The sequence below is a fragment of the Taudactylus pleione genome, unplaced genomic scaffold (assembly GCF_031769625.1).
Source record: "Taudactylus pleione unplaced genomic scaffold, aTauple2 ptg000247l, whole genome shotgun sequence".
Classification (NCBI taxonomy): domain Eukaryota; kingdom Metazoa; phylum Chordata; class Amphibia; order Anura; family Myobatrachidae; genus Taudactylus; species Taudactylus pleione.
The window spans coordinates 2,062,458-2,086,960 of record NW_028284649.1 but is presented as its reverse complement, the minus strand read 5'-3'; the positions used below and the strand labels follow the sequence as shown (position 1 = coordinate 2,086,960).

Here is a 24,503-nt window from a genome sequence, read left to right as displayed (position 1 = left end):
CCCTGCAGCCACCCCCACCCTATACACAGCCCCGCCCCCAACCACACAGGCCGCGGTTGTAGCGAAGCGTGGAGCGTCACCCCCCCTCTTCCCGCAACAACCTATGGGGCGCCTGAAATTACCATACCCCGCCTCTGTCCTTATACATATTAATGACATAGAGGGCGTGGTTTATGCAAACGAGGAGATTTTCGCGGGCTTGGAAGAGTCACGTCGAGTTTTCGCGCCAAACCGGCAGCAGCATCTGCAGCGAAACAGGACAAGACAGACCGAGCGCCTCTTCTCTGCACCTCCAGCCTCAGCATGGCGGTGAGTGGGCTCGTTATTAGAGCGTCCCCAGCTGCTGTGGGACTACAGGTCTCAGCATGCTGCTTCTGCACAGAGGCAGTGTGTCTCTGATGTACAGAGCTCTTTAAATGCTTCCACCTGTGCTGATGTTCTTAACAGGGGTAGGCAATGTGTGCCCCCCCCCCCCCCCAGGCCGCTGTTGAAGTACAGAACCCAGTATACCCTGCCCATGCTGGGATGTGTAGTTCCACAGCATTAGTAAAGCTTTATAAAAGTGCATTTTACTGTGCCCTGTACTATGGGATCTGGGGCAACGTGGTATTTGTGGTGCTGCATGAGGTAACTGAACCTCTTCATAGCTATGTTGTGGGGGGGGGGATCTGTGTATAAAAGTTAAATAAAAGGCATTTTTTCCTGCAATGTAGCTGGAGAAAGCTGTAATTTTTCCTATTGGGTCTATGTACTAATATTTGCAGCCCAGCTGCGATTATTATGTACCTAACTCGCCCGGAATGTTTTCATTTTTAATAAATATCCAGGCTGTGTACTACGGGAAACTCACAGGGACAGCGGTTGCGGTAACCGCTGTCCCCGCGAGTTATATCTCCAGCATTTAGGAGAAGCCTTTCACAGAAGTAAAAGACTTCCCCGGGGGACACTGACGCTTTGCATGCGTACAGCGCCAGCTCCCGGAACTGGCCGGGGAGCTGCTGGGTAGAGATCGAAAGATCTTTCATGCGCCTGGAGCCCACATAGGCTGACGGAAGATGGTGTAAACTACCGGGCTAAACTCCGAAAATCGCTTTTTTTGGAGTTTAGTACATAGGGGTCAGATCATAGTCCCCATTGTTAGTAATGGGGACTTCGATCTGCAGTGCTAATTTAGCACTTTTCCGGAGATTTCTGTGAAATCTCCTGCATTGTGCTATTAGTACATGGCAACAATACATACAATTATACGGAAACTGCAGCCCCTAAAAGTGGAAAAAAAATTGAATTTTCCCATTCTTTTTGCTTCTCACATGCCTGCAAAGGCGGAAAGCCAATGCAATGTTACAGGCGGAAAAGTTTCGCCTATGAATAGCAGGCAGAAAAAAGTGCAGAATTGGGGTTTGGGGGTGCAACGTTGCGGGAACCCCCGTGCAGCCTTCAGACAGTCCCCCAAAGGTAGACTGTGTCAATTAAAAAAAAAACACTTAAGGACACCACAAAAAAATTACTTTGTATGTGGTCTTGAAAAAAAAAAAATGTTGGGGGACAAAGATAAAAACTAGCGAACTTGACTCTGGGGGGGTCCCCAAGTACGCCCCAGGTGTTTTTTACATTGCAGGGGCTTGCAGCAGGTGGATTTTTCACGTGTTTTTTTTTTTTTTTTTTTTGTCATCTTAACTTTAGCACCTTTAAAATATGCTGACCCCCGTTTTCAAGTACCCCAAATCTGCTGGGATAAGTTATCTGCAAAAAAATACGCCTGAATACTATTCTTCACCACTTGTACAAAAACGCTATTTAGCAGCTATTGAACTCATTTAAAAACACCAAATACCTTCAGCAAGCTAAATCGGGGGGTATCATAGGGAACCCCCATGTCAGAGCATCTTTTGGGGGGTGTCAGGCTGATTTCCCCAAATCTGACAGTACTTTCCGCCTGTACAAGTTTCGCCTGGTCCCGTTTTCGCTTACTTTCCAATTGAATACGGGGATACACGGGCACGTGCGCAATATTTTTCCGTCTGCAAAACAGGTGAAGTAGGCGAAAAGTATCGCAGGTCCGCTCAAGTTGAATACGGTTCTTAGGGTCAGTTTTGTGGTGGTGGACAGGGTTGTGCAGCTTTTTGTCCACATAGTTTGATTGTCAGCCACCAGCAATGGTTTAGACCACAACATTGAACACAAGTAATTTGATTTGGTACTGGACCACCAACTTGTGACACCCCTGCAAGTGCCCTGCGGAACCCAGTTTGGGACCTACTGGGCTAGAGGTTTGTATGTATTTATGGCTATACTGTCTCGCGCGATGCACAGAGGAGATAACCTTTCTTGGGACCGAAGCTGATTTACGCAGGGACTACTCTGGTGCATGTTACTTTATAAACACAGACAAAGTTTGGGTCTGAAAATTGGCAAATGCTGCTGATACCTTTGTTCACGGTTTCCCAATTCTTACTAAATAGACTCCTTGGTCTGTTTGTTCCATGCCCAGAAATCTCGCCCTCTTATTTGCCTAATTGCAGCATTTGATGTCATTATATAAATGTGCAGAAGCCCTAAAGGGAGCTGAGCCAGTTGATCCGCAGATTTCTCCTCACGGTCAGAGATCATCTTTATATTGCTCTAGTTTATATATTGCTGTGGTTTTTGTTGGTGTCGGAGAATATGGCATCTGCCAGGGGTGTATCCTTGCTTGCAAATCGTGTGTTGCTTTCAGAGCAAGCCACTGTATTATCAGTATAATGTTCCTCTCCAGCATTATAGCAGACTGATTTGTATTATTCTTGCCTTTCAGGATTCTTCTGAGTCATTCAGCATTGCGACAAGCCCCAGGACCGGATCCAGGCGTGGGGACGCGTTCACTTCCAGTCCTGGCCGGGATCTTCCCCCTTTTGAGGACGAGTCCGAAGGCCTTATAGGGGACGATGTGCTTCCAGTGGAGGAGGAGGAAGATGGGGAGGAGCTTATTGGCGACGGCATGGAAAGGTGACGGCTCTTTCTCATTACTGCGCCGAACCTTTGCCAGTTGTGCAATCTGCGATTGGGTTGTGGATTATTTATTAATATCTTGTTTTGGGGTTTCCAGGGATTATCGACCCATCTCCGAGCTGGATGTGTACGAGGCGGAGGGCTTGGACGATGAAGATGTGGAGGACCTGACAGCCAGTCAGCGGGAAGCCGCTGAGCAGGCAATGAGAAAGCGAGATCGGGAGATGGACCACGATTCGGGTCGTATGCGCAGAGAGCTGCTTTACGGTACGTTCAGTTAAGTGTTTGTCCTGGTACTTTTGACAGAGAATGGTTTAAGCATCCTGTTACCCCACGCATCATCTTATAAACTAGATCTGTTGCCTTCAGCATAACCATTAAACGAGATTAATATGTTTCTTAACATCAGGACATCACTCGTAAGTATCGGAACGCCTGTGTTCTGTTGCCCTGCTGTTAGGAACTGGGGCCTGGAGAGAGATACTCGTCCATTCTGTTGGTGCACTTGAACTTCAAAAAGTCTTCTCGGAATTATCCATAGTTTTTTATGGGGGGGTGTCTGGAGATTTGTTTTAAATGGCAGGTGCCACACTGTACCGAACTAAGCTGTTTATGCCGTATACAGATAGCGATGATGAGGAGGACGATCGCCCTGCGCGGAAACGCAGGCTGGCTGAACGCGCCGCCGAGGGTGCCCCGGATGAGGACGAAGAAATGATTGAGAGTATTGAGAATTTGGAGGACATGAAGGGGCACACCGTGAGAGAGTGGGTCTCCATGGCGGCCACTCGCTTGGAGATTTACCATCGGTTCAAAAACTTCCTGAGGACCCATGTCGACGAACATGGGCACAACGTCTTCAAAGAGAAGATCAGCGACATGTGCAAAGGTAACTGCGTCCCCTGTCTCGTCTCGCTTCTCCGGCGATTGCGCTGGCTGACGTTTCATGGACAGGAAGTCTAGTCCATAGTGGCCTTTAAGTTCTCCGATTTTTGTGTAGGAAAATATACATTCTAGGGGGGACCTGATGATTTTTGTTTTCGGTTCAGACAACAAAGAGAGCCTGGCGGTGAACTATGAAGACCTGGCGGCCCGTGAGCACGTCCTGGCTTACTTCCTCCCAGAGGCCCCTGCTGAAATGCTGAAGATTTTCGATGAGGCGGCGAAGGAGGTGGTCTTGGTCATGTATCCCAAATATGACCGCATCGCCCATGAGATTCATGTCCGTATCTCTCACCTGCCGCTGGTAGAAGAGCTGAGATCGCTCAGGTATGTAACTAGCGGCACTTTGCTATCGTAACTGAAGGGTGGCGGTAGAATTTTCGTATGGCTTTAGCGTCAAGTAACATGTATAATCTGTACGCGCATGCTTGTAATAGACTTGCCGCTGTCTGATTTGACCTTCTCTCTGCTCACATCAGGCAGCTGCATCTGAATCAGCTGATCCGGACCAGCGGCGTGGTGACCTGCTGCACGGGAGTCTTGCCGCAGCTGAGCATGGTCAAGTACAACTGCAACAAGTGCAACTTTATCCTGGGGCCTTTCTTCCAGTCTCAGAACCAGGAGGTGAAGCCGGGCTCCTGTCCCGAGTGTCAGTCCCTTGGACCGTTTGAAATCAACATGGAGGAGGTTGGTCATATGTTTTAGGCTTTTAGGGTCATGCATCTCTTTGGGGGAGATCTTTTAAAACTTGGAGAGAGATAAAGTGGAGAGAAACTACTGAACCAATCGGCTTCTGTCATTTTGTTTTTAAACAGCCTGTAATAAGACAGAAGATGGACAGTAGTTTATTTCAACTTTTTGTCTTCAAGGTTTGATAAATATTTCCCTATAGACTCTTATTTATTATTATTTTTACTAAAATAAAGTGATAAAGGCTGTTTTGTGTTTTCACATTATTTTAGTTTCACCTAAAGTTACTACAGGGCAATTGGAGTAGATTTCGTAAAATTCTACTTCAAGCCCTAAGTATCACTTATTTTTAGTAATCGGATCGCATTTCCGATAATTGTAATGGGAAATGTGATCTGTGTGCAAGTTACTAAAAATAAATAAAAAATACCTGGGAGGGCCCTGTGATAATAACGCCACCTGGAGGTGGCGTTATCCAGGGTCTCCCCCGGTTACCGGACTCCTGCTCCGCTCTAATGTGCAGGGTCCGGAGCCGGCCCCAGTGATCAGCTGTGTGGTCTAAACAGACCACACGCTGCTACACTGCAAAAAAATAAATAGTAAAAAAAAAAAAATTAACTTACCTGAGTCCAGTGACCGGAGTTCGGGGCTCCGGGTGATGTCCTCCCTCCGGTCAGCTGGTCTCCCATACTGCACTGTAGCCCAGTCATCAGGTGACTTGGTCCCAGTGCAGTATGGGATGTCAGCTGACGGGATCATGCAGGTAAGTGCAATTAAGGGAGGGCCGGGCAGCGTATGCGCGGGCACTTGGCACAGTATTTTTTGCGAAAATACCGTTATAAGGCTGCGGAGGGGATTCGCAGGGACAGAGCTTTATCGCAAGCTTTGTCCCTGCAAGGGCTTTTTAGTAAATCCCTGTGATATTGCCTGAATTCGCAATGCGAATTCAGTCGGTAATATCACACTACAATCTGCATTCCCAATGCGGATTGTAGTAAATAGAGCCCTTTGACTTAAATTGGAACTTCTAAAAATGATATAAAGAAATTGAACTTCAAGTCTGATGTATTATTTATTTTGACACAATGCTGGGATGTCCTAATAAAAGACAATGGCTGTATGTTTGGTATTATAGCTGCCTTTATAAATAGATTTGATTTTATTATGCTTTTTTTCTCCAGACTGTGTACCAGAACTACCAGCGCATCACCATTCAGGAGAGCCCAGGCAAGGTGGCAGCCGGCCGGCTGCCTCGCTCCAAAGACGCCGTCCTACTTGCAGACTTGGTGGACAGCTGTAAACCAGGGGATGAAATAGTAAGTGAGCTGTTATCCCGATGTTGATGTCCAGGCATATTTGATGAAAAGCAAAATAGTCTTTGGTACTGAAATGTCTTAGTCCAGAGATGGCAATGGGTAATATTTTTACATCTGTACGGGGAAGTTAGTGGTACCATGAGGTTGGTGTTTCCCGTCTTGTTGCTTTGGGAGAAGTGTAACCACCTTCCGTTTGACAGGAGCTGACTGGCATCTATCACAACAATTACGACGGATCCCTCAACACAGCCAGCGGTTTCCCCGTGTTTGCCACGGTTATTCTGGCCAATCACATCACTAAGAAAGATGACAAGGTAGCTGTGGGAGAACTGACAGACGAGGATGTTAAAGCCATTGTGGCGCTTTCCAAGGACGAACGTATCGGAGAGAAGGTGAGGTCAATGGGCTTGTGTGGTCCTGTTGTGGTGGTTTTAAAGCTGCCAGCTTGCGTTACCTGGCGAGCCCGCCAATAACGAAGCTCATCTGCTTTCTCTTGAAGATCTTCGCCAGTATTGCTCCATCCATCTACGGGCATGAGGATATCAAGAGAGGCCTGGCTCTTGCTATGTTCGGAGGAGAGCCAAAGAATCCAGGTGTGTAAGGAAAAGACTCAGAATAAATAAAATTGCTCCGCACTTTTTTGTTGCCTTTTTTTTTTCCCAACATATTTTTATTAAGGTATATTAAAATGAAAATACACAAAAAAAAAGGCAAGACATTGCAGACCTCTTAACAAATACAGCTTTGTCAATATAAAGTAAATCAACTGGAGGCCTTTCACAATCAGTGTATATAAACATACCAATATTTTCCAGAATTTGATATATTTAACTAATCGTTACTATAATATAGAGATTTAGACACTTATAATCATCTCTATTAGATAATGTTGAAATAGAAATATAACAACTTCAACTGCAACCTTAACTTGTGCTCATCTACACCCCAGGTCGTCGATCCATCCATGGGATAAAAGAGAAAATTACAAATAGAGAGAGAGATAGGGGAAAATACAGATGTTTGGCCGTGATATAGGAAGACGGACAATTTAGGTGGTGATAGGAGTTTGGTTATCTAATAATTGATAGGAGTACCACGAAGTGAATTGAAAGCACCGTTGTATTGCTAGTTTAGTTGAAGAGGCTAGTGTTTGAATATATTTACCCCAGCACTGGAAAAGCGCAGGGGTCAAAGTTTCCTTATCTAAAGATGCTTCCAGCCAATCCATATTAAACAAAAAGAGTAGTCTAGAAGTGGCCATACAAACAGTTGGTGGTGAGTCATGGAGCCATTGCTGTAATATGGCCTTCCGACCCACTGCGGATAGAATTACTATAAGTTTTTTATCAAATTTGGGAATTTCGGGTTGGTCAGCTAGATGGCCAAATATAGCCCATGACGCAGTACACCGAAAAGGTATGCCCAGCACCCCAGATCCATAATGATGTAACTCGTTCCAAAACTTCCTTATGTCTCTTGTTACCTTTTTTTCATAAGTGTTTTTTTTTTCGTCTGCGTCAGGCGGTAAGCACAAAGTCCGTGGGGACATAAACGTATTGCTGTGTGGGGACCCAGGGACAGCAAAATCCCAATTCCTGAAGTACATCGAGAAAGTTTCCAGTAGAGCGGTCTTCACAACCGGCCAGGGAGCCTCAGCCGTGGGTCTGACCGCCTACGTCCAGCGCCACCCCGTGACCAAGGAATGGACGCTGGAGGCCGGGGCTCTTGTCCTGGCGGACAGAGGCGTGTGTTTGATCGATGAGTTTGACAAGGTTGGTGTCCCTAGGGTTTATCTGGGTGAGCGAATACGTTTCGGGATACAAAGCAGACGTTGAAGATGCAGCAGTGGAGATAGGAGTGACAGAACGAGATACTGTTTTAAGGGAGCGATGGACAATCGTTAGTTTTGATCGGGAACTTGCGAGTTTTGTCCGCCGGCTGCTGCTGTTTGTTATTTACGAGTGTTGCTGTCTTTGTAGATGAATGATCAGGACCGAACGAGTATCCACGAGGCCATGGAGCAGCAGAGCATTTCTATCTCCAAGGCCGGGATCGTCACCTCTCTACAGGCCCGCTGTACTATAATTGCTGCCTCCAATCCCATTGGTAAGCCCCTTCCTCCTGCTATATCTCTCTTTTATAACTAGATCTATAATTCTTACCGACAGTGCGTTTATACCAGGCCATTTATTTTTTTGCTTTCGCAGGTGGCCGTTACGATCCATCTCTGACCTTCTCCGAGAACGTGGATCTGACTGAGCCCATAGTGTCTCGATTTGACATCCTGTGTGTGGTGAGAGACACTGTGGATCCTGTCCAGGTACCTGCACTGTTTTGGGTTTTGCTCAATATGGTTTAGAGCGTTCTTTTATTTGCAGCTTTTTCACAAGTGTTCATTTTCATATAATCAAAAAAAACATTGGTAATCACAGCAGACTAATAAGTTATATGTCTGCCATCACATTTCCGTTGTACGCAATGCTTAGCGAATGATCCTCATCCACAAATTTTGGATTACCCCGGGTATGCGTGCTCCTGATACCAGTGGTATCCAATTAAAAAAAAAAAAATTCTCCTGAGGTTTTCTGCTTAGAAAACCCTGCAGGACAAGGAAAAAAATAAAAACAATGGTCCTGTGGTCTCCACGGCTCTCGGTCATCTCCCCGCACAGGGGCGCCGTGGTCTGGCTATAGAAAATCCCCGGGCACCTGCTGCCGTTATTTATGTTCAGAGAGGGCACGGGACGGCGCTGGGTGCTGAGACACCTAGCACTGGCCCTGCACACGCTGCTGCAGAAGACTCTGGTCCTGACGCCGTGGAGGAGGTCGGTACGTCAAAAGGTGAGTAATTACTGACTAAGCTAATTGGAAAGCTCCATTTGCTTAATTAGTCATTAGGGGGGTGCTGCAGGGGTCCCAAGGCAATTCCTGACTTTTTTTTTTTTTTTTTTAGAAAAATATGCATTTTAGGAAAAACTGGTCGTGCAAAAACCCTCGCACCTAGTTGAATCTAGCACCTGCAGGAAAAACCCCGCACCTAATTGAATCTAGCACCTGCAGGAAAAACACCGCACCTAATTGAATCTAGCACCTGCAGGAAAAACCCCGCACCTAATTGAATCTAGCACCTGCAGGAAAACCCCCGCACCTAATTGAATCTAGCACCTGCAGGAAAAACCCTGCACCTAATTGAATCTAGCACCTGCAGGAAAACCCTGCACCTAATTGAATCTAGCACCTGCAGGAAAACCCCCGCACCTAATTGAATCTAGCACCTGCAGGAAAAACCCTGCACCTAATTGAATCTAGCACCTGCAGGAAAACCCCTGCACCTAATTGAATCTAGCACCTGCAGGAAAAACCCTGCACCTAATTGAATCTAGCACCTGCAGGAAAACCCCCGCACCTAATTGAATCTAGCACCTGCAGGAAAAACCCTGCACCTAATTGAATCTAGCACCTGCAGGAAAACCCCTGCACCTAATTGAATCTAGCACCTGCAGGAAAACCCCTGCACCTAATTGAATCTAGCACCTGCAGGAAAACCCCCGCACCTAATTGAATCTAGCACCTGCAGGAAAAACCCTGCACCTAATTGAATCTAGCACCTGCAGGAAAAACCCTGCACCTAATTGAATCTAGCACCTGCAGGAAAAACCCTGCACCTAATTGAATCTAGCACCTGCAGGAAAACCCCTGCACCTAATTGAATCTAGCACCTGCAGGAAAACCCTGCACCTAATTGAATCTAGCACCTGCAGGAAAACCCCCGCACCTAATTGAATCTAGCACCTGCAGGAAAACCCCTGCACCTAATTGAATCTAGCACCTGCAGGAAAAACCCCCGCACCTAATTGAATCTAGCACCTGCAGGAAAACCCCTGCACCTAATTGAATCTAGCACCTGCAGGAAAACCCCTGCACCTAATTGAATCTAGCACCTGCAGGAAAACCCCTGCACCTAATTGAATCTAGCACCTGCAGGAAAACCCCTGCACCTAATTGAATCTAGCACCTGCAGGAAAACCCCTGCACCTAATTGAATCTAGCACCTGCAGGAAAAACCCTGCACCTAATTGAATCTAGCACCTGCAGGAAAAACCCTGCACCTAATTGAATCTAGCACCTGCAGGAAAAACCCTGCACCTAATTGAATCTAGCACCTGCAGGAAAAACCCTGCACCTAATTGAATCTAGCACCTGCAGGAAAACCCCCGCACCTAATTGAATCTAGCACCTGCAGGAAAAACCCTGCACCTAATTGAATCTAGCACCTGCAGGAAAACCCTGCACCTAATTGAATCTAGCACCTGCAGGAAAACCCCCGCACCTAATTGAATCTAGCACCTGCAGGAAAAACCCTGCACCTAATTGAATCTAGCACCTGCAGGAAAAACCCTGCACCTAATTGAATCTAGCACCTGCAGGAAAAACCCTGCACCTAATTGAATCTAGCACCTGCAGGAAAAACCCTGCACCTAATTGAATCTAGCACCTGCAGGAAAAACCCTGCACCTAATTGAATCTAGCACCTGCAGGAAAAACCCTGCACCTAATTGAATCTAGCACCTGCAGGAAAAACCCTGCACCTAATTGAATCTAGCACCTGCAGGAAAACCCCTGCACCTAATTGAATCTAGCACCTGCAGGAAAACCCCTGCACCTAATTGAATCTAGCACCTGCAGGAAAAACCCTGCACCTAATTGAATCTAGCACCTGCAGGAAAAACCCTGCACCTAATTGAATCTAGCACCTGCAGGAAAAACCCTGCACCTAATTGAATCTAGCACCTGCAGGAAAAACCCTGCACCTAATTGAATCTAGCACCTGCAGGAAAAACCCTGCACCTAATTGAATCTAGCACCTGCAGGAAAAACCCCGCACCTAATTGAATCTAGCACCTGCAGGAAAACCCCCGCACCTAATTGAATCTAGCACCTGCAGGAAAAACCCTGCACCTAATTGAATCTAGCACCTGCAGGAAAACCCCTGCACCTAATTGAATCTAGCACCTGCAGGAAAAACCCTGCACCTAATTGAATCTAGCACCTGCAGGAAAAACCCTGCACCTAATTGAATCTAGCACCTGCAGGAAAACCCCCGCACCTAATTGAATCTAGCACCTGCAGGAAAACCCCTGCAGGTGCAGGCTGTTTGCTATTCTTGCACCTTATTGAATACTCCCCTTAAAATCCTTCTCTAGTGTTCACAAGCTCTCTGCTGTTTTGTCCCCAGATGCAACAATCTCTTCCACTGGTGCCCCCCAATGGCCGATTTGTCATGAAAAACATATAATCCCTGCATTTCGATAATGTTTTTTTTCAATGACTAATATTTCTGTCATTAACCTTTTAAACTGCAGTCGGGGTTTGTGTGATTTGACTTTTGCGATTTCTGCAGTCGGCTGATTGTCCTTTTTTGGTTTAGGATGAAATGTTGGCGCGCTTTGTGGTCGGCAGTCATATCAAGCACCACCCAAGCAACAAGGATGTGGTCGATGGGGAAGAACTGATTTTGCCCAATACGTTCGGGGTAGACCCGTTGCCTCAGGAGGTGCTGAAGAAATACATCATATACGCTAAGGAGAAGGTTCATCCCAAGCTGAACCAGATGGACCAGGACAAAGTGGCTAAAATGTACAGTGATCTCAGGAAGGAGTCCATGGTGAGCGTTTAATCTTCATTATGATATAGCGGTCGGTCGTGCACAGTTACACCAGTAAAGTAAACTCAGCTGAGTTATGGTGATTCTGCTATAACTTTTCTCCAGCAGGTGGTGCTGTGTTCAGTTTTGATTGTAGTAGTTCCAAGTACGGGTTTGATGCTCTTCTAATATTCCTTAGAGCTGTATAGTGGGGGAAAACCTTTCATCTCCACTTTAGCATTATTTTTGTCCGTTACAGTGACTGTTAAACTTTTGTTTTACGTGCACATTTCTCACTACCACGCAGTCATGTATAGGTTCGTTTTAAGGCAAGAAGAATTATCTGCTAACTTTCCAACTTTGCTTGACTATTGCATTTCTGGCGTCGACAATCCATGTGGACAGTGAATATGCCGACACGGTTGTCATTCTAGTAAATGCATTTTTGCGTTGCGGTTATAACTTTAAACAAGATAGCGTGAAGCATAATGCCACCACGGTTAGAATTCTCTCTCGTCGGCATAATCACTATTGACCTAATTGTTTGTCGAAAGAGCGATAGCCTACCATTTCATCCCGTCAGTAACCCAATGGTCACTTCCTGTCCCCCTGCAGGCGACCGGCAGTATTCCCATCACAGTGCGACACATCGAATCCATGATCCGTATGGCGGAGGCGCACGCTCGCATGCACCTGCGAGACTACGTGGTGGAGGATGATGTGAATATGGCTATAAGGGTGATGCTGGAGAGTTTCATTGACACACAGAAGTTCAGCGTCATGAGGAGTATGCGGAAGGCGAGTACCTGTTTATACTAATTTCGTGGGGGGGAGGAGAACGTCTGGAGCTGATTTAAATGCCCTTTAAAAACTGTGTAGCACCGGTGGTACGCCATAGTCCAGGTGCCGGCTGACAGTGCACTTGTTTTGTAGCGCTCCTCGCCGCTGGATCACAATAGGATTAATGTGGATAAGATGAGCCTCAAATTAGTTTAGCTTATGGCTAATCCAGCTATTGGAGCTGAAGGGAAATCCTCAATGTCTACTGTTAGAGAGAGATGTGTCAAACCTTGGAGAGAATGTGGAGTAGTCCATTGAACCAGTCGGTTACTGTCATTTAATAGTTAAGTGATACCTAGAAGCTGGTTGCTATGGGCTTGTTACATTATCGCTTTAGTGAGGCCTGAGTATTCCCCCCCCCCGGGGTCTTTAGTGGGTTTGTGCTATGTACCTAGATCTCTACAAGCTCCAATGGAGACTTTCATTTTTTTTATTTTCTCTTTTATTTTTTTATCTTTTTTTGTTTTGTTTTTTCGCATAAGTGCCTGCAAAATGTTAATGTGAATTTTTCTGTGTTTGTAAATATAGACTTTTGCCCGGTACTTGGCGTTCAGGAGAGACAACAATGAACTGCTCCTGTTCATACTTAAACAGCTCGTGGCTGAACAGGTGACGTACCAGAGAAACCGCTACGGGGCGCAGCAGGACACGATAGAAGTGTCTGAGAAAGATCTTGTGGACAAGGTGAGCGCTCTGAGGTTTCTGCCGTTTTTACGGGTCACTTAAGGGCAAAGCCTGGACCAGATGAAGACCTGAAGGCTTCATGAAAGTATATGATCTTTTAGTTTCTCTTTCTCCCAGAGTTGAAGGGCTCATTTTAGACGTTAAGTGTGGCCCTCTCGTGGCTTTCTGATAGGAAACTCTAAGGAGGGGGGCACTGTAATATGTCCTGGGAGCCAGTCTATGGCGACACTAATGTAGATCAAACACTAAATGTTTCCTGCTTCTGTCGCACGTTCCATATTTATTTTTTTACTCTTGTGCTCTGTGTAAATAAGTTGCCATTGGGCTCATACTTTAGTGGGTTACTCCCTTCAACATCCAGCGGTCTTCAGCATTGTATCTGGCTGGCCGGACCTCCCCGGAGCAGGCAGCGGGTTGGTTGCCTTCCTGTGTGTGAGTGGTTAATGTGCTACCAGCATTGGCTGCTTAATGAGCTCAATACAGGAACCGGCTGACATGGCGGAATTCATCTGGCAGAGGCCACAGAAACTGGTCTGCATCTTGCTGAGGTAGGATGCTGGTCCCCGCGGCAATGGCTCCGGGTGTCTCCTACCACCTTATAGAAGAACTAGAGTGTTTGGCTGCTGACAGGAGATGCCCGTATGCAGAACCTTGTCCCAGTACAGCAGCCTGCAAGGTGTCTTGTGCAAACGTCATAAACGTGAATCTAATGTAAGATGATATTCGTCAGATTAGCTGTCCATGCTGGTTTCTTCCTTACTCTGCTTATTCCGCCCTTATTAGAGTGTTATCTGCTGTGTGACATCTGCACATGTTGCTCTTGTGATGCTCCTGCTTCATTTTGCACATCTGCATATGGGGGGGGGGAGCTTATTAGTATGATCCTGGTAGTGGCCCTTGTAAGACACTTGTCTGCTTTAGGGGCACATTGAGTCACATGCGAGCTGCTGGCATTTTCGTATTGTTCTGCCAGTTAGGTTATGCTGACCTCCATAGGGTGTGAGCAGAATCTGCCTTCCAATCGTCAATGTGCGGAAGCAACCAGCCTGTTCCAGCAGCCTCCGCTCTTAAATGAATCTTCCCCTTGCCGTGGGTATACATCAGGCGATATATTAGATGATATATGAATCCATCGCAGGTCGGAACGATATATCGCCCATATCGCTCAGGGAATGGGTATGAAATACTGCCGGCCGCATGGCCGGCGGTTCGATTCCCGTCAGCGGCAGCCCGACAGCGCTGGAAATCCCGATCGTGGATAGGTCAGTAACCACTAACCCAGTGTTGGCTAACCTTGACACTCCAGCTGTTATGGAACTACATAACCCAGCATGCACTGCTACAGTTTTGCTATTAGGGCATGCTAAAACTGTGGCAGGGCATGCTGGGATATATAGTTCCACAACAGCTGGAGTGTCAAGGTTAGCCAACACTGCACTAACCTAACCCTAACCCTCCTTAGGGGTGCCTAACCCTAATCCCCCCCCTCTAAGTGCCTAACCCTAACCACGCTGCCTAAACCTAAGTCCCCCGGGGGGTGCCTAACCCTCCCGGGGGGGTGCCTAACCCTAAGTCCCCCCCCGGGAGCCCTAAACCTAAGCCTCCCCTTCACTCTCCACCCCCCCCCCCCCCACCCCCGCGGCTGTCCGCTCGCGGCGCCTGGCATCACTGCGATCGTGATGCCGGGCGTCGGGATGAAGACGCCCAGCATTTCACCCTTGCCGGGATAAGACAGTCGGGAAGCCGGCTGCCGGTATATAGGCACGCTGACTACGGCAGGCAGGTGAATGGTACATCAGGCTGTGGGTACACCGGATTGTGCGGCGTCCGGTCGGCTGGGATGTCCGTCGTTCTGATGTGTACCTGGCCTGAGGTTCACCCTGTGATGAGGAAAATAAATCTCTCCTGTGCTTTGAGATCTCTCATCTTATTGGTGCCTGACAAATTTACCAATATAAGTATGTTTATTGCATTATGCCATGAATAAAGTCTGCATTTTAAGACAGTGCTGTTGGGGTGATGGACACGTATCTCAATGCTTTATGTGGTGGGACCCTGCCTGGAACGAGTTGGAGCACTTTTCCTCCTGCGGTTTGGGTTAATGTGATGTTTAGTGAAAGTATTGCTGTCCCTGGTACTTGAACCTCTCCTGTTCCCCTGTTTTTAGGCTCGTCAGATTAACATCCACAACCTCTCAGCCTTTTACGACAGCGAGTTGTTTAAGATGAACAGGTTTGTGCATGACGTGAAGAAAAAGCTCATTACCCAGCAGTTCTGAGCCTGCGCCTGACACGGGAAGAGAGATGGACATTTTTCATATCTTGCTGTTCCCTCATTGTGGACTGAGAGGTCTCTTCACAAATTTGCTGGTTTTGCAGCTAATGGACTGCAGGTAAAACCTGTGCACCCGGAGCCGGCCCAAAACGGACAGTTCTGCACCTATCGAAATGCCGGATATTGGAGCCTAAACGCCGCGTTTACAAGGCAGCTCGGCCACACCGATGACGCAATCTATAGACGTACAGTACTTTGCATTCAAGTTTATTTTCACTGTTGTAAGAGCAGCCACTGTTACTTGTATTGTGATCAGTCTAAACTTACACCCACTCACAACCAGATTAGAGGCTTCTCCACATAGTGGCCTTTGCTTCCATGGATGACTGCCTGGTCTGCGTCTAAGTGGGTAATCCTGGAAAGTACTTCCGCTGCTGTGCCTTTCTGTATATTTGAGACAAGTGATTTATGTAATTTTCTAGTGAAATACAAGCAGTTTCCTTGCCAACATGTTGCGTTATTTCAATGAATAGCATAAGCTGTAGACTGGCTTCACAGTCTCTGCATGAGGGGCTGGGATGTGGGTCCTGTCATTGAGTCTCATAGAATCTAAACTTTACCTTCTGTTTTTTTCTGTACAGGGAAACTTTCCTGATAGAAAATAATTGTCCGGTTGCTTTAGACCAATGAGTGAAAAGCTGGTTGTGCCAGTTCTGTGTATATGCAATGCCTTGTTAATTAGAAGCTGTAATTGGTGGGGTAAAAAACATTATTTTGAGAGGGGGGGGGGGGGTTATTTAGTTACAGGTCAGTGTTTTGTCGCTAGAATATTAACAGGAGCTACAGCTACAAAATACCATCTTTGAGATGCTAAGGACTCTTACTATTTATGTTGTGGGGGACCCTAGTGTGTATATAGTGCAGTGACACAAGCTTGTGCACTTTAGCCCCTTCGCTGTGGAGAATGTGTGGGGCTCATTCTCCGGATGTAGTAAGACCCTGGGCCCCCAGAAAACATCTAGATGGATCGGGAGGTGACGTCTGTGTCACTTTCAAGGGAAAAGAATGAAAATGGTTAACTCCACCTAGAATGATGCTTAAAACCCAAAAAGTCAGAAGGATTGTGAGGCCCCGCTTTTACGGTCTGTATTCATACTGAAGATCTGCTCCACGGGAGGTTTCTGTCCTCCCTGAGCTCGCCTTAGGACACCTGTGTTACCTGCGTCAAACAGCGTGTCCACATAAAAGCGAATGTCTGGGGACCCCACTGATCATCGGGCATTAACCCCCCCCCACGCTACAGAAAAATAGTTCTAAAAGTGCTGCATGGCAGGCTTGCTGGTACCTGTTGTTCCACTGTGAACAAGAAGAATATTACTATGTTTAACCTATAACTTCTGCACCCTGCACCCACCTGCCTGGTGTGTAGGGCAGTGCCCAGGGGCTGGTTAATGCTTGGGAGGGGGGATGACCCCATTTTTGTTTTGAGAGGTCCCCACTTTCTGAGCTGATTAGTTTGGTGCTGGTTAATGCTTTGGCAGGAAGACTCGATGCTGTGTCCTGCTGCTGTGGCATTACCACTGGCTGGTTCAACGTGGTGCTGGTTAATGGAAAATAGGGGAACCCCATGTGGTTTTCTTCCCCAATTTTCCATGACCAGAAGAGGCTAAAAAGTCCAGTGCTGGTTATGGATTTGGGGGGAACCTCATTGTGTGTGTGTGTGTGTGTGTGTGTGTGTTTTTGCCTAATTTAACCATAAGAAGCCTGCACAGATCTTGGTAATCTGTGCATGCTTCTCCCAAACTCGCCTGCCATAGACAGGTGTATTTGGGTGGTTTGAAAGACGGATTTAAAGTCACATTTTTTTATTTGATTTTCCAATCAGACTCTTAGCCAACTACCGGATCCCCTTATTTACTATGGGAAAGGTCCAATGTTTGGTTGGTTGATTTTGGTCGGGATTTTGTTTTATAGTCTTTCTTTTTTTTGCCTTTTAATAAATCCCTGTTTTGCAAAATATAACTAAAAGCGAATACAAATACACCACAATCGAACTTTAGTAAATTTATCCCCCATAAACCTGCTTTTTACTATTTTAGAAGGATGAATTTATTGGTGAAACAAGAATCGGAGTGTTGTTTTTTTTTTTTGTTTTTTTTTTTTTGTGTGGTGTTTATAAGATAAAGGAAAAACACATTTTGCTTTTAGTTCCTTTTCTTGATGTTTCAATAAACCCTTTTGTGGCCATTTGGGATAAAGCTTTTTTTTTGGGGGGGGGGGGGGGGGGCTTGTTAAAATGAGTAAAAGACTAATGGAAATTTCTGAAAAAACAAGATATAACTTTTGTGGGAATCGGTATGATTTACCGCCGGACGCCTGTCTGGCGTTTAGAATCCCGACAGCAGCTGCCCGACATGGGTGAAAATCCTGATCGTCCCCAGGTAAGTATTCACTACCCTAACCCTCCTTTAGGGGTGCCTAAACTGAAGTCCCCCCTGGGGGTGCCTAACCCTTCCTTCCCCTAGCCTAACCTTAAATCCAACCCCCCAGATTTAGACGCCTGCCATTTCACCCTCGCCGGGATAAAGCAGTCGGGAAACCGGCTGTTGGGATTAAGTCCGACGGCTTCCCGACTGCATACCCCTTTGTGGGTACTGTATTAATAAACCATTGATGTTGGAATGCGACTAGCGCAATGTGGGGGGAAAAAATGACCTCCGCACAAAGGTGAGAACTCCCAGCAGCGAAAGGGTTAAACTTAACGGCAAAGCTAAAGCCTCCTGCTCTATACACTCATTGGCTCAGCTGGCGTGGGTTGTGATGATGGCGCTATCGTCACTTTCTACTGGCAGTATCTCCTCGGCGCAAGATCACCTTCAGGTGGAGCTTATTCACCGCAGCTGAAAGTGGAAACCGTCCAGTCTTGTTGCAGCAGCGGTTTCAGTCCCTGTACGGCGGGATTGGCTTTTCCTCTAAATTTTTTTTTTTCTTCTTATTCAAAAGACCTGAGACCTGGCACATGGCAACTTCTGAGTGTGTCCTCTCATTGGTACAGCCTTGTAACCAGCGACCATGGGATGAATGAGAACATGGCATTTATGTACTTGCTGTGAAACCTTTTATTAGTGTTCTATGGGAGTCACTGGACCTCTCCTTTTATGCTGCTTTTTGTGGGTTTTTTTTATTTTTTGGCCATAATTTTTAGGGTTATTGTTTCTAGTAAATACAGTTCCAGGGCAGCTAATGGAAGTGCTAGGGGGAGGTTGAGCGTTTAGATGATAAAACTACCCCATAGGACTTAAAAGGATTAATGTAGATACAAATCCTATTTGTATTAACGCTTAAAACCTTTAACCGATTTAGAACTGGTTCTGTACATTTCATCATTTTGTGTTTGGAAGGTGCCACAGATGGGAAAGCGGTGCACACACAAAATTTACACTAAGGGAGGGGGGTGGGGTGTACTAAGGGGTCCATTTACTAAGATGGGACTTCTATTAAGAAGTGATGCTGCCCATAGCAACCAATTAGATTCCAAGTATTATCTTTTAGAAGGTGCTAGATAAAAGAAGTAGAGTCTGATTGGTTGCTATGGGCAACATCACTTCTTAAATAGAACTCCCATCTTGGTAAATTTACCCCTCGGAGAGAGATGAAGTGCAAACCAATCAGCTCCTAACTGTCACTTTATAGGCTGTGTTTGAAAAATGTTAGGAGCTGATTTGTTGGTGTTTTCAGGTCTATTTACTAAGGGTGCATACACAAGGGGCCGTTTTTATGGATGGTAATGATATCGAGCAACGATATATTGTTCAGTGGGTATGCGGTGAACGACCAATGATGCGCACGCCCACTGGGCGATAGCGATATCTTTTCTCGCCCGTACAATGCCTGTTCAGAGATGTGGCAGGAACTTCACTGAAAGATATGATATAGATATTCATCATAGATCCCTATCAGTGTGTACACCCAATATCGTTTGTCCTGCACTACAGAAAGTTCAAGGGAAATCGTTCACCAATATCGTTCATACAGCATATTGGGGGTCATTCAGACCCGGTTGTTAGCGCCGATGCGCTCAGACCGGGTCGATGGCCCCCCACAGAGCATGCGCACGACTGTGCCGGCGCCGCCGTGCGCATGCGTGAGACCGCTACGACCGACAGCGCCGGTCGTAGCGGGTCTCGATCCAAAGGGGTGATCTGTCGATGTTGATTGACAGCTCGCCCCGTTTGGAAGGCGGGCCGGGGAGGGTGGCAGCACAAACGGAGGGAACGCCTACCGTTTGGGGGAGGCCCCACTGACATCACTAGTGATGTCAGTGGAGAGCTTCCGGCTCAGACAGAGCCAGAAGCTCTCCGGGGCTTACGACAAGGGAGACCCTACCCTAGGGTCTCGTCGTAAGCCCCGATGGTCTCTGACCATCGCGACCATCACCGGAGCGGTCGTTAGAGCTGTGGGTGTTAGGCTGTGGGTTAACGACCGCAACAGAGGCGGCCGGTCAGGATGCAAGCGGCCGCCCGGTTTCTGAGCGACCGCTTGCATCCTCCGACCGCCTCTGAATGAGGCCCATAGTCCCGTGTGTATGAGCTTTTAGAAGCTGATCGGTTACTTCGGGCAACTTCTCCACTTCAGCTCCCCCTTAGGGGAGACTAACACAGCCTGTGACATGACAGTTGGGAACCGATTGGCTGGTACTTTATCTCTGTTCACTTTAGCCAAGAATTAGTAAATAGATTCCCTAATCGCCATCCACTTCATCTCTCTCCAGGACTTAGTACATCTCCCCTTTTAATGTGGATAAGAAATTGGGTGTGGAGGGCCCTGCTTATGGGAGAGCTCTATATTCTATGTGCAAAGATGGCACAGCTGACACGAGGAGTGAGTGCGGCTCAGCAGGGAGACTGGGACAGCCGGAAAGAGGCATTAACGTGGGTAGTGTAGGTGTGAAGGGGCATTAGTGTGGGCAGTGGATGTGGGTGGGCGTTAGTGTGGGCAGTGTAGGTGTGAGGGGGCATTAGTGTGGGTAGTGTAGGTGTGCAGGAACATTAACGTGGGTAATATAAGCGTGAAGGTGCCTGTATTGGGTTGTATAGTTGTCAAGGGGCTTTAGTATTGGGTACTAAAAGTTGGTGAAGGGTAGGTGTTAGTGGACACTGGTATTAGGTAGTAAATGTGATATTGGGGTAAGTTCTAATACAGAGATGAGATGGCAGGTGACTGGGGAGAGTCCGATTAGGTGTACGAGAGAATACCATAAGGCTTAGTGGCACGGAAGGGGCTTTGTAGCTGGGACTGAGGTGGTTATGAGAGATATAATTGGATGAGGTGTATGGAAGGGGTGGTTTCTACTTCAGGGTCCATAGGGGGGTCCACAGGGTTGACCTTGGGGTATAGGTTAGGAACCAAATCCGGGCACCACGCAGTTAAAGCTTTTAGCTCCCAGGATGCACTTGGTCCACTCTCCCTATAACCCCATCTCAAAGCCAGAGGCACCTCAGTTTTCGTTGGTGCCCGGCCGGAGTCCGGTCACCCTTGGTCACCCTTGGCGCAGGGGGGCTGCTTAGCAGCCCCTAAGCTTAAAATTTATTTTAAGAGTTTTATTATATTCTTTTTTACTACTCTTCAGAGCGGCAGCATCAGACTGTCCAACTGTCCAATGGACGTCTAAGCTGCCGCTCCTACACCCCGCCGGCACTGCAACGCCAGTACTAGCCGGACTCTGGAGGAATCCCTGGGCTGCTGCCGGATCGACGGGGACAGGTAAGTCACGTGGTGACCCGCGTGTGCATGCAGCCTTATGCCTCTGGTCTCTGGGGACAGACCGGAGGCGGTGGCGGTGGGCTCCCCCTCCATGGAGGCATACCCCGCGTTTTCACTAGACCACCAGGGATTATAGCGGCAGCAGGAGCCGGCATCCCGGGGGGTTAATTGCTAGCCTGGGGAGGCAGCCTTCCCTGTCTAGCGGCTCCTCAGCTCAGCGCGCCTTTCAATACTACAGTCTGGCGTCGCTGAGCTGCATTCCTCCGCGGGCCACGCTTCCTCTGAGTTCTCCAGGCGGCCATTTTCTCTCTGGTGCTGCAGAACTCCTAGGATGACAGTGAGCCCAGTCCCCCTGCGTACCTGGCCATTTGGGTGAGTGTACACAGCGTTATAGCCTTCACAGACACTGAATCTGGGCAGTTGAATGTAGCGACATTGTGCAGTATATTATGTCATGCTAATGTATGTATGTATGTATGTATATATATATATATATATGTATATATATATATATATGTCTGCATTGTATGTTACTTATGCTAGTGCTGACTGTCTGCTTTTTCTCTCACCTGTCAGTATATATCTATTCCCTTTATCTTTACAATCTGCCCTAATACAGGTGTACCTAGACCTCGCATGTATATACTTGTCAATATTTGTGAGGTCGGGCCCATACTGTTGTGTGCTGCACGTTGCCATATTTTAGGTGGAACGGTGCGTTGCATACGCTGATAATGGGTCCCTGCAACTAATCTTGGTGTCAGTCAGGACCGGTATGGCGCTGTTTTATATTTCCGCCGAGATGGTTAGTCAGATATGTCTGACCAGGAGATAGAGCGCGATACTGCACCCATTTTTTGCTATCCTGCAAGTCATGGACTGCAGGTATTAGTGCGGAGGATTTGACTCAGAAAGGGTTATGTATGCGGGGCCATCTGGTGCCAGGCCCCTTACACGACCTCCTTGGGCGGTTTGTTTCTCAGGATCCTCTCCTTTGCGGATCGCCGGGCGGGCCCCATTGTCGTAACTCACTTGGGGTTACTTCACCATACTGCGCTTTTCATCTCAGGGTATCTTGCAGTTTCTTGCACTTTACCCCTGTGACACAGACTATCACTCCCTGCCGGGTTTTTCTTCACAGTACATGAATTACCTCCGGTACCACAACGGTCTGTCATTCCCCTTGCAGGGATTACCACAACAGCCATCCTGGGTGGATGTCGTTTTTTCTACGAAATACAAAATGGCGTGACATACGCCCTGTGGTTACTTCCCAGTTGGTTCTGCCATGAACTGGATGATGTATTAGGCTCTTTCCCTCTCACATGGGGGAGCCGATTGTAAGTGTTATTATTATCCCTGCTTTGGGGCTGGTAGTCAGGTTCATTCTGGTTATAGAGAATGTCGATCCTGCACCTGTATCATTCCCCATTTCTGTCCAGCGGGTGGTTCTCATGGCGGGAGTCTGGCTGTCGCCAGATACGAGGAGTCACAAAGGCCTCCTGTTTCCCATTCTCTGAGGGTCATCACAAGTAATAGAAATCACCTCCTGGGGTGGATTTGTATGTTAATCGTCTGTTACAGGTGTTAATACGCCTCCCATTCCGGCCTGGACGGATTTTACGGATCCGTTGGTGGTAAATTTGCAGGAAATCAATATACTCGCTTTCAGGGGCTGTTGCCCGTCCTACCATGGCCATCGCATGGTTGGTGAATACTATTGCATACTGGGCTGATGCACTTGTAAAGTTTTTTTCCGCTCCAACACGTCTGGGGTTCAAACGTCTTTTGCCGCTCACATGAAATATGCAGTTGTCATATGTGGGAGTACCTACATTGGATGCCAGTCTTCTAACCTTCAGGGTTTTGGCTGCGACTGTATCCGCCACAATACCCTATGGCTGCGCTCTGGGAAAGCAGAGGTGCAGACATCATCTATGGGGAAGATCTTGTTTGGTCCTGACCTTGACAAGATTGTTGCATCATTGGCAGTATCACTAATGGGAAGATACCGTCTTTAGCTACTCCCACTACAATCAGACTAAATCTGTTAAGTCTTTTGGTCCTCAGGGTCAGCCTAAAGGCCTGTTTTTTCCTAGGCTGTCGGCATCCACGGGGGCCACCATATCCAGGGCCGAGCAGACCTGGACTTCCAGACGACCCTGCTTCTAAGCCTATGGATAAACCTTCAGCCTGACGGGACAGGTCTACATCTGGGGGATTCCAGAGTGAGATACCGACTTTCTCAGTTCACCCAGTGCTGGTGTTAAGTCACCACGGATGCTTGGGTAGGAGTCGTAATCGCTCACGGGTACGGCCTCTCATTGCTCAGGCAGCCTCCTCACAGGTGTTGTTACACGGGCCCTTCTTCAGACCCGATCAGGGCCTTACAAACCCAGAAAGCTATACAGTCTTTGCGGTAAGCAGAGCTATTTAGACCAGCCTCACTATCTCAGCGAGGGACTGGTTGTTCTACTTTCTTTCTGGGGCAGAGGCCGACTGGTTCTCATTTGCCTATCCTCTGTCTCAAATCCCTGAATCGGATTCTAAGGGTTCTTGGACTCGGGAGGAGTCCACCATGCTCCATCATCTGATGTTTGGAACCTGGGGACTTTATGGTATCTCTGAATATTCAGGACGGAAACCTATGGGTACCTATAGTGCCCTCTCATCAGCATGGGATCAGGTTTGCTGTGCCACGGCAACACTTGCAATTTTCGGGCTCTGCCTTTTGGGACTGTCCTCAGCCCCATCGGGGTTTACCAGCTTTATGGATTTTCTGACAGTTCACCTGTTCAGTGTATCCGACTGCTCCAGTATCTGGACAGCTTCATACTCTTAGCAGGATCACCGAGGTACTTTACCGCCAGGTCGGGATAACTGTGGCTTCTTCACGGCACAGATGTTTAATCGACAGGGAAAAAGTCCTCCCTGTATTCTTCATCTGTGAGCCCTGCTGGATTCTCAGACTCTTGAGAATTTTTCAGGCGTAAGACAAGTTCTCCACTCTTCAACTAGGAGGGTGCGGATGTCTACACAGTCGACATATGTCATTACTCTCTGTAATGCGCGGTCAAATATCCAGAGTGTCTACCTTTTGGAAGGGTGGAAAGTGCCCAGTTCCATTCCAGGCCTTGCCATAATTGGCTCCTCTCCAGATGGATCGAGCTTTTTCCATCGGATCGCTGTTCAAACGATGATGCTCTCTCTGGAGGCAAGTCGGTCTCTGTCCGGGTGGCTATGGCCATCTCGTCCAGGGTATTCTTTGCTACGGACAGTGTCTGGTCTGTGTTCATTTCGGGGCAGTTGGAAGTCTGTCGCTTCCGCCCTGCCAATTTACTTGTTGGAACTTTAGGCTGTCTT

The 24,503-nt window shown here is 47.4% G+C and overlaps 1 protein-coding gene across 1 annotated transcript; it reads left to right on the top strand.

Annotated features, from left to right (window-relative positions):
• The first annotated feature begins 202 nt into the window (after positions 1-202).
• Positions 203-15,885, top strand: MCM2 (minichromosome maintenance complex component 2). Its single transcript, XM_088479856.1, has 16 exons — positions 203-309; positions 2,795-2,985; positions 3,086-3,255; positions 3,614-3,877; positions 4,038-4,257; positions 4,410-4,617; positions 5,802-5,936; positions 6,137-6,328; positions 6,436-6,529; positions 7,458-7,708; positions 7,916-8,042; positions 8,144-8,256; positions 11,364-11,600; positions 12,195-12,377; positions 12,948-13,103; positions 15,271-15,885. Exons 1-16 carry the CDS (start codon positions 304-306, stop codon positions 15,379-15,381), a joined length of 2,658 nt encoding a protein of 885 aa, XP_088335982.1. The 5' UTR covers positions 203-303; the 3' UTR covers positions 15,382-15,885.
• The last annotated feature ends 8,618 nt before the right edge of the window (positions 15,886-24,503 follow it).

Bases quoted from the DNA above. Each gene is read 5' to 3' on its own strand.
- MCM2 (XM_088479856.1), top strand. The intron at 3,878-4,037 runs GTAACTGCGTCC...TTTTCGGTTCAG, and splicing joins GATCAGCGACATGTGCAAAG to ACAACAAAGAGAGCCTGGCG. The intron at 6,530-7,457 runs GTGTGTAAGGAA...CGTCTGCGTCAG, and splicing joins AGGAGAGCCAAAGAATCCAG to GCGGTAAGCACAAAGTCCGT.